The 15,190-nt window shown below is 36.6% G+C and overlaps 1 protein-coding gene across 1 annotated transcript; it reads left to right on the forward strand.

Moving 5' to 3' along the window:
• The first annotated feature begins 237 nt into the window (after window positions 1-237).
• LOC121863523 (5-hydroxyisourate hydrolase-like) lies at window positions 238-10,642 on the forward strand. The gene is made up of 4 exons (XM_042362206.1): window positions 238-404; window positions 5,284-5,432; window positions 9,033-9,168; window positions 10,221-10,642. Exons 1-4 carry the CDS (start codon window positions 345-347, stop codon window positions 10,308-10,310), a joined length of 435 nt encoding a protein of 144 aa, XP_042218140.1. The 5' UTR covers window positions 238-344; the 3' UTR covers window positions 10,311-10,642.
• Window positions 10,643-15,190: the final 4,548 nt, after the last annotated feature.

Here is a 15,190-nt window from a genome sequence, read left to right on the forward strand (position 1 = left end):
AAAGCTCTTTTTGTTAGAACAAAAAGGAACAAGAGCAACAAATAAGTGCCAAGTTAAAGCTATAAGTTGTCAGTTATATACCTTTACAGGTAGTATATCTATATCTATGTACATATTTTTTTATCTATGTATCTCTCTCTCTCGCTCTCTCTCTTTTTCTCTCTCTTTAGATCCGCTACTTTTAAGGCCTGTTTCCGCTACTTTTGATCACGACTCACAAGTATCTGGCAACACTGCTTAGCCGCAGAAGAGTGAAGACTACTGAGGGTTCCCAGCTGAAACTAATTTAAAGGTTATTCGTAAACCATTCAGTGGTGTTAAGGTTAGTTTATAACAATAGCAAAATGCCCGTTGATTGTTCTCGACTACAAGTTATTCAGAAGCATTTGGAAAGCAATCAGAAGGTTAGTTGGTAGAAATAATTTTATCAGGCCTTTCAGATAACTACCGCTAGGTAGAAGCACCTCAAACTGGCTATCCTCATCCCTCAATGTCATTCGATAAAAACTCATTTTACCCATAAGTTTAACATAAAGAATAATCCAGTAAGTCTTGTGCACAGAGTGATAATTAGAACTTCTTAATCTCAAAATATATACGAGGGTCAGTGACGTGAATAGTGGGAAGAGGGGGCATTTGGCCATCTCCCTTTGGTTACAAAACACAAGTGGATGGAAATCAAATTATGTTCTTTTTTACGAGTCTTACCTCAGAAACTTAAACACTACCGAAAGTGGCTCTGTGGTCGAATGTTGGAGCTACCTAGCCCACATGATGTGTGTATGTGATATTGTATTCTTAGGTAATAGAATCCATTTCAATTAGCATTTTGTATTCGTAGTGGATATTTTGCCGTGACTGGCTAAGTTCCTACTAACGATATTTTACTGTGAGTGCACTTCTACTTAATATTGGAAGAACAAATACGTATAATGTATACAGCCTTAACAACATCAACCTAGAGAAGTCGACTTGTGAAAGAGACCTAGGGGTACTTGTAAGCCCGGACCTACGGCCTAGAAAACAGTGCGTTAATGTTCGAAATAAGGCAAACAGAGTATTGGGTTTTATATCTAGAAGTGTAAGTAACAAGAGTGCAGAGGTCTTATTGCAACTATATCTTGCGCTAGTCAGGCCGCACCTCGATTATGCGGTTCAGTTCTGGTGCCCCTATTATAGAATGGATATAAATTCACTAGAGTCGGTGCAGCGAAGAATGACAAAATGATTCAGGGACTTAGAAACCTTCCATATCAGGATAGGTTAAAGAAACTTAACTTGCATTCCCTAGAAAGACGAAGAGTGCGGGGAGATATGATAGAAGTATTTAAGTGGGTGAAAGGAATCAATAAAGGGATATAGATAAAGTTCTTATAATATCCGAGCAGGATAGGACTCGGAGCAACGGATTCAAGTTGGATAAGTTTAGGTTTAGGAGGGAGATAGGAAGAAACTGGTTCACAAATAGGGTGGTGGACGAGTGGAACAAGCTTAGCAACTTTGTAGTAAGTGCGGGAACTCTGGAAAGTTTCAAAAGGAGGCTAGATAGATTCATGGATGATAGAGAGTGGTAGTAACTCTCGACAGGAGCTGCCATGCACAGGCCAACCGGCCTATTGCAGACTCCTTATTTTCTTATGTTCTTATTGGCTAAGAGGTTAGGTAAGGTTGGATAGGTTTCCTTGGTTGGTTAGGTCAGGTTCTATTAGGTCCTAGTAAATGTTGCCTCATTTGGTAATTATATAGGACTAACCCGCGAGCGAAATTGATTGAAAACAATTATGAAAACGCCGGATTTTCATTGTTGAATTATAGTAGACATTGTTGTAGTTTGTGGAAATATGTTAAAAAATGGATATTTTTAAAATAAAAGCTACATAACATTTGTGGCTATGAAAAACAGACCTAACCAACCAAACCAAACAAACCTACCTAACCTGACCTAACTTCCCCAGTATATTAAACAGTATGCATAATAGTCAGTTGAAAATATGGTTTGACCCCAAAAAAATTCCTACAAAAGGTTTCTCAACTGTTTATTGTAGTATCAGGTGTACTTAATAACATATCAAAAGTCTACAACAGTCTGACCACGAGAAAGGTCTAATTTACAAGATGGCGTCGAAGTTAGCCACCAGATCCTTAAAATGCCCGTTACTCCTTCATTATTCATCCTAGACAAGTAATTTCGTTGTCTAACCCCATGTTTTGGGGATCTAGGAATCCAGTTAGCATATTTAAAATAATAGTGAAGTGATTACAGAATTACAAAATCCAAGATCCGACACAACCAGGTGACTGAGACATCTGTCCACCAGCAAATGTCCACGGAAAGCTCTTTGCACTGATTTTCCAGTCATCATATGCTGGATGGCATTTCCACCATAGATAACTTCCATAATGCTCCTGAGGCCTGTGCCTTCCATCAGTGTGCCTATTGCACCAAGAAGGTTCATGAATGTGTGAAAACATCCAAGCATCAAGACAGTGCTTTTCAAGTGGCTACTCTGTGGTGCATCCATGATGATCTCTGCAGCTTTCCAATACAGGGGCTGATCAAACGTAATAATGGCCGGAGCATGGTGTTTGGTAGCGAGATCACAAACGAAATCAAGCGTGGACAGAATGCATGTCTTGTCCCCAGAGTACAAGTCAATCATAGGCAAAAATGCAATTGATGATTGGTCTGGATGCTCTAATCCTTGATGAATGATATGCATCATTCCCTGCCACCCAGGGGTTTCCTGCTTGAAGTTTAGTGAAAGCTCTCACAGTACATCAATTATCTTATCACTGCTGACCAATGCCTGGAGTTGTTCAAACATGATGGTTTGGCGCACATGTTTAGCGAAGCGATGTTCAATGATTGGAATTTTACTTTTCACTGAAAAATCAAGGTTGGTAACGTTTCTCCTTGGAATGACATGATTCTTCTTTCGCCCTGGGGTAAGTGCTGCTATGATCCCCATTCCGTGGAAGGTCCCCCTGCCATCAATAGTAAGGATATTGTGGTCAACATTATCCCCGGCACAAAGAAATGTCATGTCTAGCAAATCAATGTCATCCACTAACAAATCTGGAGCAACTGAATCCACTGCATTCTTTTCAAAACGCATGACTTCTTTATAAGAAGAACTAAATCCCATTTCATGAAGGGTATCCACCAGGAACTGTGACTGATACATATGATGTACCTGCACTGCAAGGCCAACTTGTAAGGGAGCTACAACAGCATGTGGTCGAACTGCCTTGACAATTGCATGTCCTATTCCTGCAATCTTTCGTCTTGTCTCCTTTCCCACGAAAAGACCATTCAACAGCATCTACAGAGTGTCTGGAACAAACGAAAGGGCAGAATCAAGCTTGAGTGACTTTGCACTTGGATACTGATCTGTAACGGATGGCACATTAGATTTGATATCACTTTTAATGAGTCGTGTCGCTGTTTCAATGATTGCCTGTTTCTGTGATTCTTCGTTCTTTGCTTGGATGTTGAAATAAGATCTCATTATCTGTGATGTCTTTTCCCTCATTGTCACTATGTCATAAAGGCCTTCCCCTTCAGCAAAATGAAAATTGTCCCCATACTGTTCTTTCAATTTTCTTTTGAGGTATTGATTTCCATATGGTTCAGAATGTGTATTTATCAGAAATTCCTTAATTTTTTCTCGTAAATGTGAAATTGTCAATTGTTCTTCAACATTATTCTCAAGGTAAGAGCAAACGTTCATGAATGCCTGCTCCTGTTCTGCGCTTTGCCTCTGGGACATTCTGGAACTGTAGTGGTATGCTAAGCCCAGACCGGAAATTACCACTGCAAGAGCGATGGTAAATACAGTCTGCAGCATGTAGATCACAGCCATAATATTCAATCCTGCCTTTCACAGTGAAGGCCCAATCATCTGAACGACTGTCACAACACTCAAGAATGGTCTGCACAAACGTATCGGTCTTTACATAACTAAAGCAAGCACACTCGCACTGTTGATTCCATCAGCTCCCTTCTGACGAAGTTCAACCACATTAGAAACATCTAAGTCTTCACGGCAAATGGGGCAAGTCTCATGGTCAGGCCTGAAAAGATACGAAAATGAAGGTCATTAGTAAATAAAGTCAGTTAATAAATAATGTAAATAAACAGTCAACACAAAGCAAATTGTATCTTGGATTTCACAATTATGTAATCATGTCGGTTTTTTAACAAGCCAAACAGATTCCTAGGCCACCAAAACATGGGGTTAGACATCAAAATTACTTCTCTAGAATGAATAATGAAGGAGTACAGGCATTTTTAGGATTTGGTGGCTATTCGACGCCATCTTGAAAATTAGACCTTTCTTGTGGTCAGACTGTGGTAGACTTTTGATATGTTATTAAGCACACCTGATACTATAATTAACAGTTGAGAAACCTTTTGTAGGAATTTTTTTTAGGGTAAGGTGGGTTTTTTTCATAAATGCAGCCGCCTATAAATTGATATCTTTTGAGAAGCCAATTCTTTGTTTCATGTTTGTTTATGATCTTTTTCTCTTTTCCTGGACAAAGGCAAAACACACAAGCCCAAAAAATTTGATTCATTGTCAATGAGTGGGAGACACCTTGTCTTGTCCCTGCTGAATTCAAAATGGATATGAGTCAGTAAGGTCTGTTGGGTTGAATAGTGTGTGTGAACACTCAGTTGGCACAAACTGGAATGCCACAGTCTGACTTACAGGCTGAACTGAGTGTGTGTGGTTCCTTTTAATTATGAATGAACAATTACATAGGGACATTTCATTTTATGACAGACAGGGGAGAAAGAGTTTCCTAGTTTCCCTTTCTCTCTCATATTTGGGGTTTTAAATTAGTATGTATTGAGAGGGCTGGAGAAATAATCCCATTTATGGCCAAACATGGTTTAGAATGTGCAAGTCTTTGTTAAGGGTTTCAATCCTTGACCTTTTAGCCTCACTGGTCTGGGGACAACCACTGAATCAGCTGGAGTTGAAACAATGATTGAACCCTAATTCAATTGGATAAGGAGCTACATGCAGCTAAAACTGTCTGCTTGGATAATTTATCTTGTAGCTAATCATGTCAAAGCTCTCTTGAAGACATGGACTCTGCCAATGGATGTTTTATTGGTATAAATTTCTCAAGGCATCTGTTTCTACTCCTTAATCATAAATTATGATTTCTTATTTCATTTCTTCAGTTTTCTCTATTTGTATGTGTGTTATTGATCTGTTTATGTCAGATCTATGTATTATGTATTTTTTAATTAAACAAGAATTATTATTTCAGGTACCGTCTGTGAGCCTATCAAACGTAAACATGTCTGGCAATCCCCTGACATGCCATGTGTTAAATACTGCTACAGGAAAGCCAGCAGCCAATATGAAGATTACTCTCCACTGTTTATATGATGGTAACTGGCAGAAAGTGGCAGACAAGTAAGTAAAAAGGCTGCCTCATATATTCTAAAAAGAGAACTTGAAATAACATTAAGCCTTTCTAATTTTGTTATTTGTTAGCTTTGCTGTATACAGTGGTCCCTCGGTTAACAAGCACAATCCGTTCCAGCAGGTTGCTCATTAACCGAAAAACTCGTTAACCGAAACCATTGTTGCAATGGGTTTTTGGGTAATTGGTTCCAGCTCACCGAAAATTGCCTAAATTCAACAAAACCGGTAGAAAAGTACACTTACTTTGAGGTGTGTATGTAGAAGGCTCCTGGATGATGATGATGATGATGGGAATTAGAATGGGGGTGGAGGAGAAGGAAGAAGAGTAGGCATTGGGGTGGAAGAGAAGTCACCCCATGGCACCATTTCACCCATAAAATTTTAGTTCTCTTGGTGTATTTCAACACTGCACTGCATTATATATTGTTAATATGTAAAATATATTTCAAAATGACCAATAATTTGCTTGGAAACACAGAAAAAAGGGTTTAGTTAAAGAGAGTCTCAAGCAAGATGTTACCGCCACTGAAAACAGAGAGAGAGACTAACGCCTGTCTGGTGTGTTAACAGGCTGGATGGCACGCCAGAAACTAGTTTCTTTACCTTCAATTATATTCAGTAATTGTTAAAATGACTAAAAAAGTTAATATTAAACTTTTAAAATTGTTGAATAGTATAAACTTTTTGATATTTACTAAAATAGTATGGAATTTAAGCCCTAAAACCAGTTACAGTGGGGTATGCTATAACGAACGGATCCTACTATGAATATTCCTATAACGAACGGTTTTACCTATAAAATTGAGATTGCTATAACGAACGAAACTCCTACAATGAACATTATTTAGAAAAAAAAAATCTTTTTTTTTTCTTTTTTTTTACTAATTTATTGTTTTTTTATTACAAGTATTAATGATGTTCTTTATTTCAGGGGTTTAGATGCTTATTTATGCACTTTTTTACAATTTTTACAATTTTATATTATATTTTTCAGTGTTAAGTGGTTGTATTTGGGGGCCTGGAACGAATTAATCCTATAACGAACGAATGCTATAACGAACAAGGTTCTAGAACCAATTAGATTCGTTGTAGCATACCCCACTGTACTGTATTGGCGGACTAATACTACAGCTGGTGGACCGCCAAATGCAAGCGAAAACACGTTGAAGTCGGCTCGTAAAAAACTCGTTAATCGAGGGATTGCTCGTTAACCGAAGTTAAGAATCTTATGGAAGGTAAATCGTTAACCGAAATCTCATTAACCGAGGGACCACTGTATAGTAATAATCATAAATATAGGTTGTACCTCTAGTCCGGCAACCTCGGGACCTGACCGGTGCCGGACCATGGAAATTGCTGGCCCATGGAAATTCACCCTTTTCCTGGATAGATAGTGACTTGTGCTTATGCCTGGAATCACTAGCACCACTTTCTTTGCATCATGGTCTCTTTGAAGACATATTGAAGGGTTAAATGTCGTATAGTAGCTTCTCAAATTTCGCGAGTTTTTAATTCTTAACGTATTTTATTAGAACACAAAAAATAAATAAATAAAATTTTGACGGCAGAAATTTGAATTTCGACGGGTTTGAACGGCCCGCCAACGTGCAGACGACTTGCATAATCGTGTAAATAGCGTCATTTCTCTTATGTATAAAAGATTCATTATTGTTTATTACTGAATGTCTTTTTTATTGAATTAATGTTTATGTGTGCAAAATGAGCAATACAATTCATTAATAATACATAGAATATTAAAACACACGAGGAAATGACACAGCATTGTTTTCGTCGATTACAAAACCAGTGACTGACAGGTTCTACATATTAAACTGAAGAAAATAAGACCTTGGTTGTAGCTGTAGTAAAATTAATATGGTTGTTTTAAGTACAGTAATGTTATTTAATATTAATAAATGGAACAATAGAAGTAGCTAACGATAATGGTAAAGAAAAAAGAGAGATCGAGTATGTAAGTGCGCATGCGCACACGTGAAAACATATCGTCATTACTTTACATAAGAATATGAAAGCAACACTTATTTACTGTTCATATATATTTTAATTAATCTTTCTGAATTTGCTTTTATTGAATTAATGTTTGTGTGTGCAAAATTAACAATACAATTTATTAACAATACGTGGAATATTAGAGGAGACGAGACGGCTGCTGGCATTGTTTATGTTAAAGCTTACAAAACCAGTGACTGATTGGTTCTACATATAAAACTGAAGAAAATAAGACCCTGATTTTAGCTGTAGTAAAATTAATGTAAAAAAATTAATATGGTTGTTTGAAGTATCTGTAATGTTACTTAATGTTAATAAATGGAACAATATAAGTAGCTAACCATTAATGGTGAAAAAAAAGTGAGACTGCGCGTATGTAAGTGCGCACATGTGAAAACATATCGTCAGTGCTCTACATAAGAATATGAAAGCAACACTTATTTACTGCTCATATATATTGAAGGGTTAAATGTTGTACTCTGTATAGACAAGCAGAGAGAGAGAGAGAGAGAGCAGCCGAACTGCCGGATGTAAACAAACCTTAATTTCCCGCGGCTTTGTTTTTTTTTTTAAGGGGATTAGCCCACCCGGGCATAGGTCACTGACCCACATTGGGGCCTGAGGGGCAAAAATTTAATACTCCTGTAATAATAATAATAATAATGATAATTCAGATAAGTAAAAAAAAAAAAAAAAGCTGCTTATTTCCCTATTGGACAAACTAAAATCGTTCCGGACCACGGGAGTTTCCGGACCACAGAATGCCGGACTAGAGAGGTACAACCTGTATTGTAATTGATATTTAAACAACTTGACCAAGGATAGCTAACAAGGCCATGAGATGCTTATTCCCAGTAGGGTACTTTAGTTTAAATGCCAACAGCCTCTGGTGTTTCCATGCAGTCACCCATCCAAGTAACCAAACCCAACTTGGCTCTGCTTGGCTGATTGTATGAAATGTATTGTTTTCAGTGTAATACTGTATGCTCCTCCCAGTTTTGTATGAAATGGGTCACAGGGTACAGAAAGTTATGAGCAGGTGGAATTAATAGGGAGCATAGTTTGAACAATTGTGAAGAGACAGAAAGTGGCTGTAAACTACTCAGTCATTTCCTCAATTTTCATGTGAAGTATAAAAATGGAATCTGTTCATCCATATTATTTCATCTGTTTGTTGTTTATTTATCAATGTTCTCTCATTAGTGGCACATTCTTTTGCAAGCAGCTAAAGATGGGCAACTAAGTAGGTACAGGAAGTAAAATTGCTGGATACACTGCAATTTTTTTTTGTATTTTTGCTTCATATTATGCAAACACACATTCATTTTTGTTTTCGTAGGATCAAAATAGATTCCCCAAGCAGAAGATTCAAACCTTTGTCTTTGGTGTTTGATACTTAAATGTTTAAAACTGTATGGTTGCTGAGGCATTTGGTTAATTTTCTGCATGATTTTAGTGGGAATAGATGCCATTAAAGAGCTTGTTCAGTGGAGATAAAGACATTTGTATGATCAGTACTGTACATTACTGTTTAGTGACACTCCTGTGTAGCTGTTCACAAGAGTTTATTATTTCCAGAGTTACAAACAGTGATGGCCGTACCGGACAGTTTCTTACACAAGAAGCCTTCACCCAAGGAACCTATAAGATGTTCTTTGATACTGGAGATTATTTCAAGCAGTTAGGAACCAGTGGATTTTACCCTTATGTTGAAGTAAGTTTAGTTCTTTATTAATCACTTATTATAGTTGAAGATGTAGGTTGTTTATGCCCATAATGCATGTTCTTTTTCTTTTCCCTCTATTGAAAATTATCTATGCATTTTGTAGGTACAACATCATGTCAGGCTACATATTTTTTTAATAATATTTTGGAGTTGTGATTTCAAATTTATTATGGTGAATGATGTTTCTATTAACATGACATAATCTTGATGATCATAAACTTTTTTGTCAAGATTATAGATGTTGTTTGGACTGTGTCAATTTTGTGGTAGAAAGTTTAGTACTGTAGTTATGTTTGAGCCCTGCGATGACTATTTAACCCAGTTAAGATGTACAGGTCAAAGCCCTCGAAACCAGAGATTCTTGAAACCGGACGTTTTCTTCCCAGAATAAGTTATGATATTTTCTTTATATTCTTATGTAAGAAGTAAAACGAACATTCAAATGAATTTGTGTGAGTCAGTAGAAGCAAAACATGATGTCCTTGGGTAGCATGGATGACCCAGGACACAGGAAACTGGAAAATCCTCAAAACCAACTTATTCTTGGTCCCAAGGGCCCTGGATTTGAGGGCCTATACCTTTACAGTTGTAGTAAATGTCTTTCAGCAATGAAAGGGTGTGTGAGTGGCCTGATATGCCATTAGGGGTAGTATGGACACAGCACAGTGTAGAATGAGCCTTTTATTTGGTACACAAGTAGGTAATGTGGCCAACACTGCACTTGACTGACTCACTTCACCAATATTCTCATTACAGTAGTCAGCTGCCCTCTTAGCTTTGAACAGGGTTTCCTATCTTTCAGTGTCACATTACACATCCACCTCACCATTCTCATTTCATCTCACTCAAGCTTGCATATGTCCTCTGACCTACCCATGTTTCACTGCCACACATTACACCAGTTGCCTCGATCTTTTATTTCCATAGTTGGCAGCTTCACAGGTAAAGTGTGGTGGCCTTTAATTATTATTTTGTCCATCAGTGTATCTGTTTACCATAAAGTGGGAATGTCAAACATAAGTTTCTTGTTTTTCTTGCAGATTGTGTTCATTATTGAGAAGCCTGAAGAGCATTACCACATACCTCTCCTCCTTAGTCCTTATGGTTATACTACTTATCGTGGCAGCTAGGTACAGTATGTCGGTAACCAGAAACTAGTTCTTCACTACTAAATGACTTCTGGTAAATCATAATCACTTGATTGAATTTTGAATAACCATATCTTTGTAAAAAAATTAATTGTACTCTATTAGAACTCACAGCTTTGACACTAGAGTACTGAAAGAATGAGAAACTTCATATTTTACTGAGAAAAAGATTCTGTTGATTATTCAGCTCTTGTTTCACAAACATAAATCATCTGGCTTATGTTTTTCTTTATGAACAAACTTTAGCTTCTAAGTTTGCTTGTTGGTTTATTGCCAGTTTGTTATCACTCAGTGATAGTTTGCTTATACTATAATAATTACCCAAATTTTCAGACTTTCTCCATATTACTGAAGTTTTTGAAGTGTTTTTTTTTATATCTTTATTTTAATATGACGTACAGAATCTCTTGTAGTGTTTTTGAGATAAAATATGAACTAAAATGTATTGAATTACAGTAGTTATTAGGATACTGGGACTTATTACCTGAATATTGTCTTTCTGGTAGCCAGTTACATTCCTTATGTGGAAAGTGATCAACCTGACAGTGTAATGTATAGGTTTGGTTCAAGAGAAATAGCTTATAATTAGTTTAAATGAGCTTTAGGGTTCCTGGCACACTAATGTTTTAGTGATGGGTGTTAGTTCAGAGTACTGGTAACCAGTCAGAGAAGTAGACAGCAATACACTACATTTTGATGATAGTTGGCATTGAATTGTCCGATATTATTGTATACTAAATACCATAGAACTTAGAGTTCAGAAATGAAGGGTGACTTATTACTGTGTGGCATATTGTTACAAGAGGCCTTACCAAGGATTACTATTTATGTATTTGTACCTTAAAAAATTGGTTCTTAATTAAGAAAAAATCTATACAGTACTGTATATTTATCATTAAATGTGACTGGTTGAGTTAACCAGTTCACCTGGGTTTTTAGGCTGAAACGCCTTTGTGGAGGGACAGGCAATAGTGCATGACCATTCACCAGGCCACCTGCACCTCCCTACTAAATTTCAACTGCATATCTTCAAGTCTTTCGACCCACAGGCGGGTGTCAGGTTATGACCCACCCCTCATGGAGGGACAGGAAATAATGCACAACCATCCCTTAGGCCACCCACACTTCCCAGCCAAATTTCAGCTCTCTATCTCCAAAACTGTTGAGCCATGGGTGAGTGGCTATGGTCAGCCCCTGGGGGGCAAGCTGCTCCTCATAAAGGGACAAGATATAGTACACAACCATTCCCTAGGCTAGCTGTCGCCTCCCTACCAAATTGTAGCTCTCAATCATCAAAACTGTGGAAATGCTTAAGGAATATACAAACACACAGCCAGTTGTATACATACAATGAACCCTCGAAGATCCGGACTAAAAGGGGGGACCACTTGTCCGAAAAAGACGATTATCCGAATCTTCCGGCGACTGTACAGTACTGTTATGAAAATCGCTATTCTTGAGAGGCTGGAAATTTTAAAAGTGACACGAAACATATGAATCACGAATCTAAAACTCGCTAAACTTGAGATACTACTATATATTGGCATATAATGAATACAGGATTATTATTTTTATATCCAAAAGTGTGTACAGGTTGTGATATTTGTAGTGTGAAGGAGTTTGAATGTGAGGAATGTGGGAAATGTTTCTCCCAGAAGGGTCATCTCAAGTCACACATTCTTGTACACAATGGTATAAGGGAGTTTGAATGTGAGGAATGTGGGAAATGTTTCTCCCAGAAGAGTACTCTTGAGAATCACATTCTTGTACACAATGGTATAAAGAAGTTTGAATGTGAGGAATGTGGGAAATATTTCTCCCAGAAGGGTCATCTCAAGACACACATTCTTGGACACAGTGGTATAAAGGAGTTTGCATGTGAGGAATGTGGGAAATATTTCTCCCGGAAGAGAACTCTCAAGACACACATTCTTGTACACAGTGGTATAAAGAAGTTTAAATGTGAGGAATGTGGGAAACATTTTGCATTAAAGGGTACTCTCAAGAGACACATTCTTGGACACAGTGGTATAAAAGAGTTTGAATGTGAGGAATGTGGAAAATGTTTCTCCCAGAAGAGTACTCTCAAACATCATAAACTTGTGCATGAAGAAAACAGAACTCAATAAATGTTTGAATGACTTTAACAGAAGGTAAATGTGACACATACACTTGAATACAGTGATATACATCAATATAAAACCACTTGAACAAACTCTATGAATGTAGCAGAAATAAAGACAAGTGACACTTTTATTGATATTAAACAAGTTATAATTATCTGCTCTTAAGATGTAAATTTCTTCTATCATGGCCTTAGTGTAGACATTTGGTGTTGGTTAAATATCACTCAAAATAATACTCCATTTTGTTTCATCAGCCTTTTTAATAATATTATTTACAGTACAGTAGTAAGCAAAGGTTAAACTTATCATTATGTCTTTACAATTTCATCTTTACTGGATAAGTTGTGTTGAACATTGATGAACTCTCATTTACTATAATTTGTGCACCAGTAGTTGTGTCAACTGTGTACGTCTGTCTTTATTTACACGTGACGTAAGTTTTATCACAATTACGTACCAGGGCTGACGGGATTTCCGACTCTTGTTTACCGAACACGCTGATTGGTTCAACTGCTCGCGTTGTGATTGGTTGCGAGAACATGACGTAATATTGCTATTTGCTATAATAGAATGTGTGGTGAGGGGTAATGAAGATCCCAGATACAGTAATTATATTAGAGTAGTCCTCATACTCAGTGAATTTCATTGTTCCTGTCATTAGTTTTATAAATTTCTGAATAATAAACACTGCATTATACACCATTCAGAGTATTATATGAGATCACATTAGATTTGTATTTTATCAATTGTAATTTGTATTACTTTAGTTCTGCTAAAATATCGCTAGTTAAATGTAGGTAAGGTATTTAAATAAATCTACAATTTATTTCTGTGTATTCTGTATGGTATTTTAGCCATGAAAAGGCATATTTCCTAAAGTCGGTAATTTACCGAGAGTTGGTGCAGTGACGTCACGGCTTACCAACACGTCATCAAGTTTAGGCGGTTTACCAAGTAGCAGACGAATTACCGGAGTTGAACCAATCAGCGTGTTCGATAAACAAGAGTCGGAAATCCCGACAGCCCTGGTACGTACATTAACACGGGTAGTAAATCATCTTGGTAAAGTAGTACAGTGGTGGTAGACCTTTTTTTATAGTCAAGGTGTTGTCATTACCTCACGGAAACTCTTCAATCTCTGTTGAAATTGTACGTAAATATTTGATAAGTTTTGCTCAACTCTGACGAGATATTTTGATATTTTATCTTGACTAAAATGGTTGGTAGTTTTGATTTATGTTTTAAATATATTCATTCATCACTTACAAATATATGGTACCATTGTTTAATAAATAATGGTTTGGGTTCATATATAGTACCTGGTGTTATGGGGCAGATGAACTTTAACACCTCTTAACTGTACTGTATATAATATTGTGTTTAATATATTGTTCAGTTTGCATCTTGTACCTTAGTTAGGTAACTCTTCTTGGTTATATATGAATTCATCCTTGGGCAGTCATTTTCTTAAAGTAGCCATTGCTGAAATGTCAAACTCTGGGTTAAAATTTGTTTTTTGATCATGTCAAGCAGAAGACTTGTCTAAATTAGCATACAGTATTTAGATATTTGCTGTTCTTATATACAACCTTTCCTAATAGTACTGGCATGTGTTTATCTAACAATTGTATTTAAAAAATGATTGCTACAAGAATGGCATTAATTTTGTGGACATGAATACTGTATAGAGTTTTATGTGAATACAGGCTGTCCCTAATTTATGACAGGGATAAGTTCCTGGACCCATAGTTTAGGTTAGGTTAAAGCCCATACAAAACAACAATAATATCCCATATATAACAAATAATGGAAATAAAGTGATGTTAAGCAATATATAAGGATAAAATAATGAAAAACAATGGGATTTTAATTTAAAAAATTTGCAGTGAATGTATTGGGATCCCGTTCATAAGTGCGGGTGATGGTAAGTCGGACAGTCGTAACTCGGAGACTGCCTGTATACACTTTATGTTTGGCCATGATGTACCCCAAACATAAATATCTTACTGAATGAGATATAAGTATTTAACTATTGCTGAATATTTTATGACAACTCCAATATTGTAGAATGTGTACAGTAATGGCTGGTCTTCAGATACTGTATGTGGATGTCTTAAATTAATATTGTTGTAACTGCCCTAAAATTCATTCGGAGTAAAGAAGCATTAAAATAATAGGTTTTTGTATTTATGGAATTTAATGGGCACAATGAGAAGATTCCATGGCTGGTTTATATTTTGAGTTGAGAGCCAAATGTTAGATTGGTCTGGACGACACCCGGGGAGGAGCCAAGGTAATATTTATGATAATTTACTGTTTTATGACCTTAATTATTGCTGGAAATGAGTCTAGATAGAATATTATTAAATAACATGATAGCAAGGGTTGAAGGTGACTGCTAATAACTCATAGAGACGAGTATTTTATATATAATTTTGGGTCACTAGTATATATTACAGTGTGTATACAGTAAAGTGGAGTCAGTATTTATTGTCGAGATCACTTTCCTGGTGACTGTTTTAGTGTTTGTTTGACCAAAATTCAACATTGTCTTTGTTATATATGAAGCTTTAACCCTGTACTGTACTGATCTATATTATACAGTACTGTACTGTATTTCAGTTGTAGCATTAATGAGGGACAACTGTTCTGTACTGATCCATATTATACTGTACTGTTCTGTTCTGATCCATATTATACTGTACTCTTCTGTACTGCACTTGGGGGTTAATATTC

The sequence above is a fragment of the Homarus americanus genome, unplaced genomic scaffold, assembly GCF_018991925.1.
Source record: "Homarus americanus isolate GMGI-L3 unplaced genomic scaffold, GMGI_Hamer_2.0 scaffold41366, whole genome shotgun sequence".
Classification (NCBI taxonomy): domain Eukaryota; kingdom Metazoa; phylum Arthropoda; class Malacostraca; order Decapoda; family Nephropidae; genus Homarus; species Homarus americanus.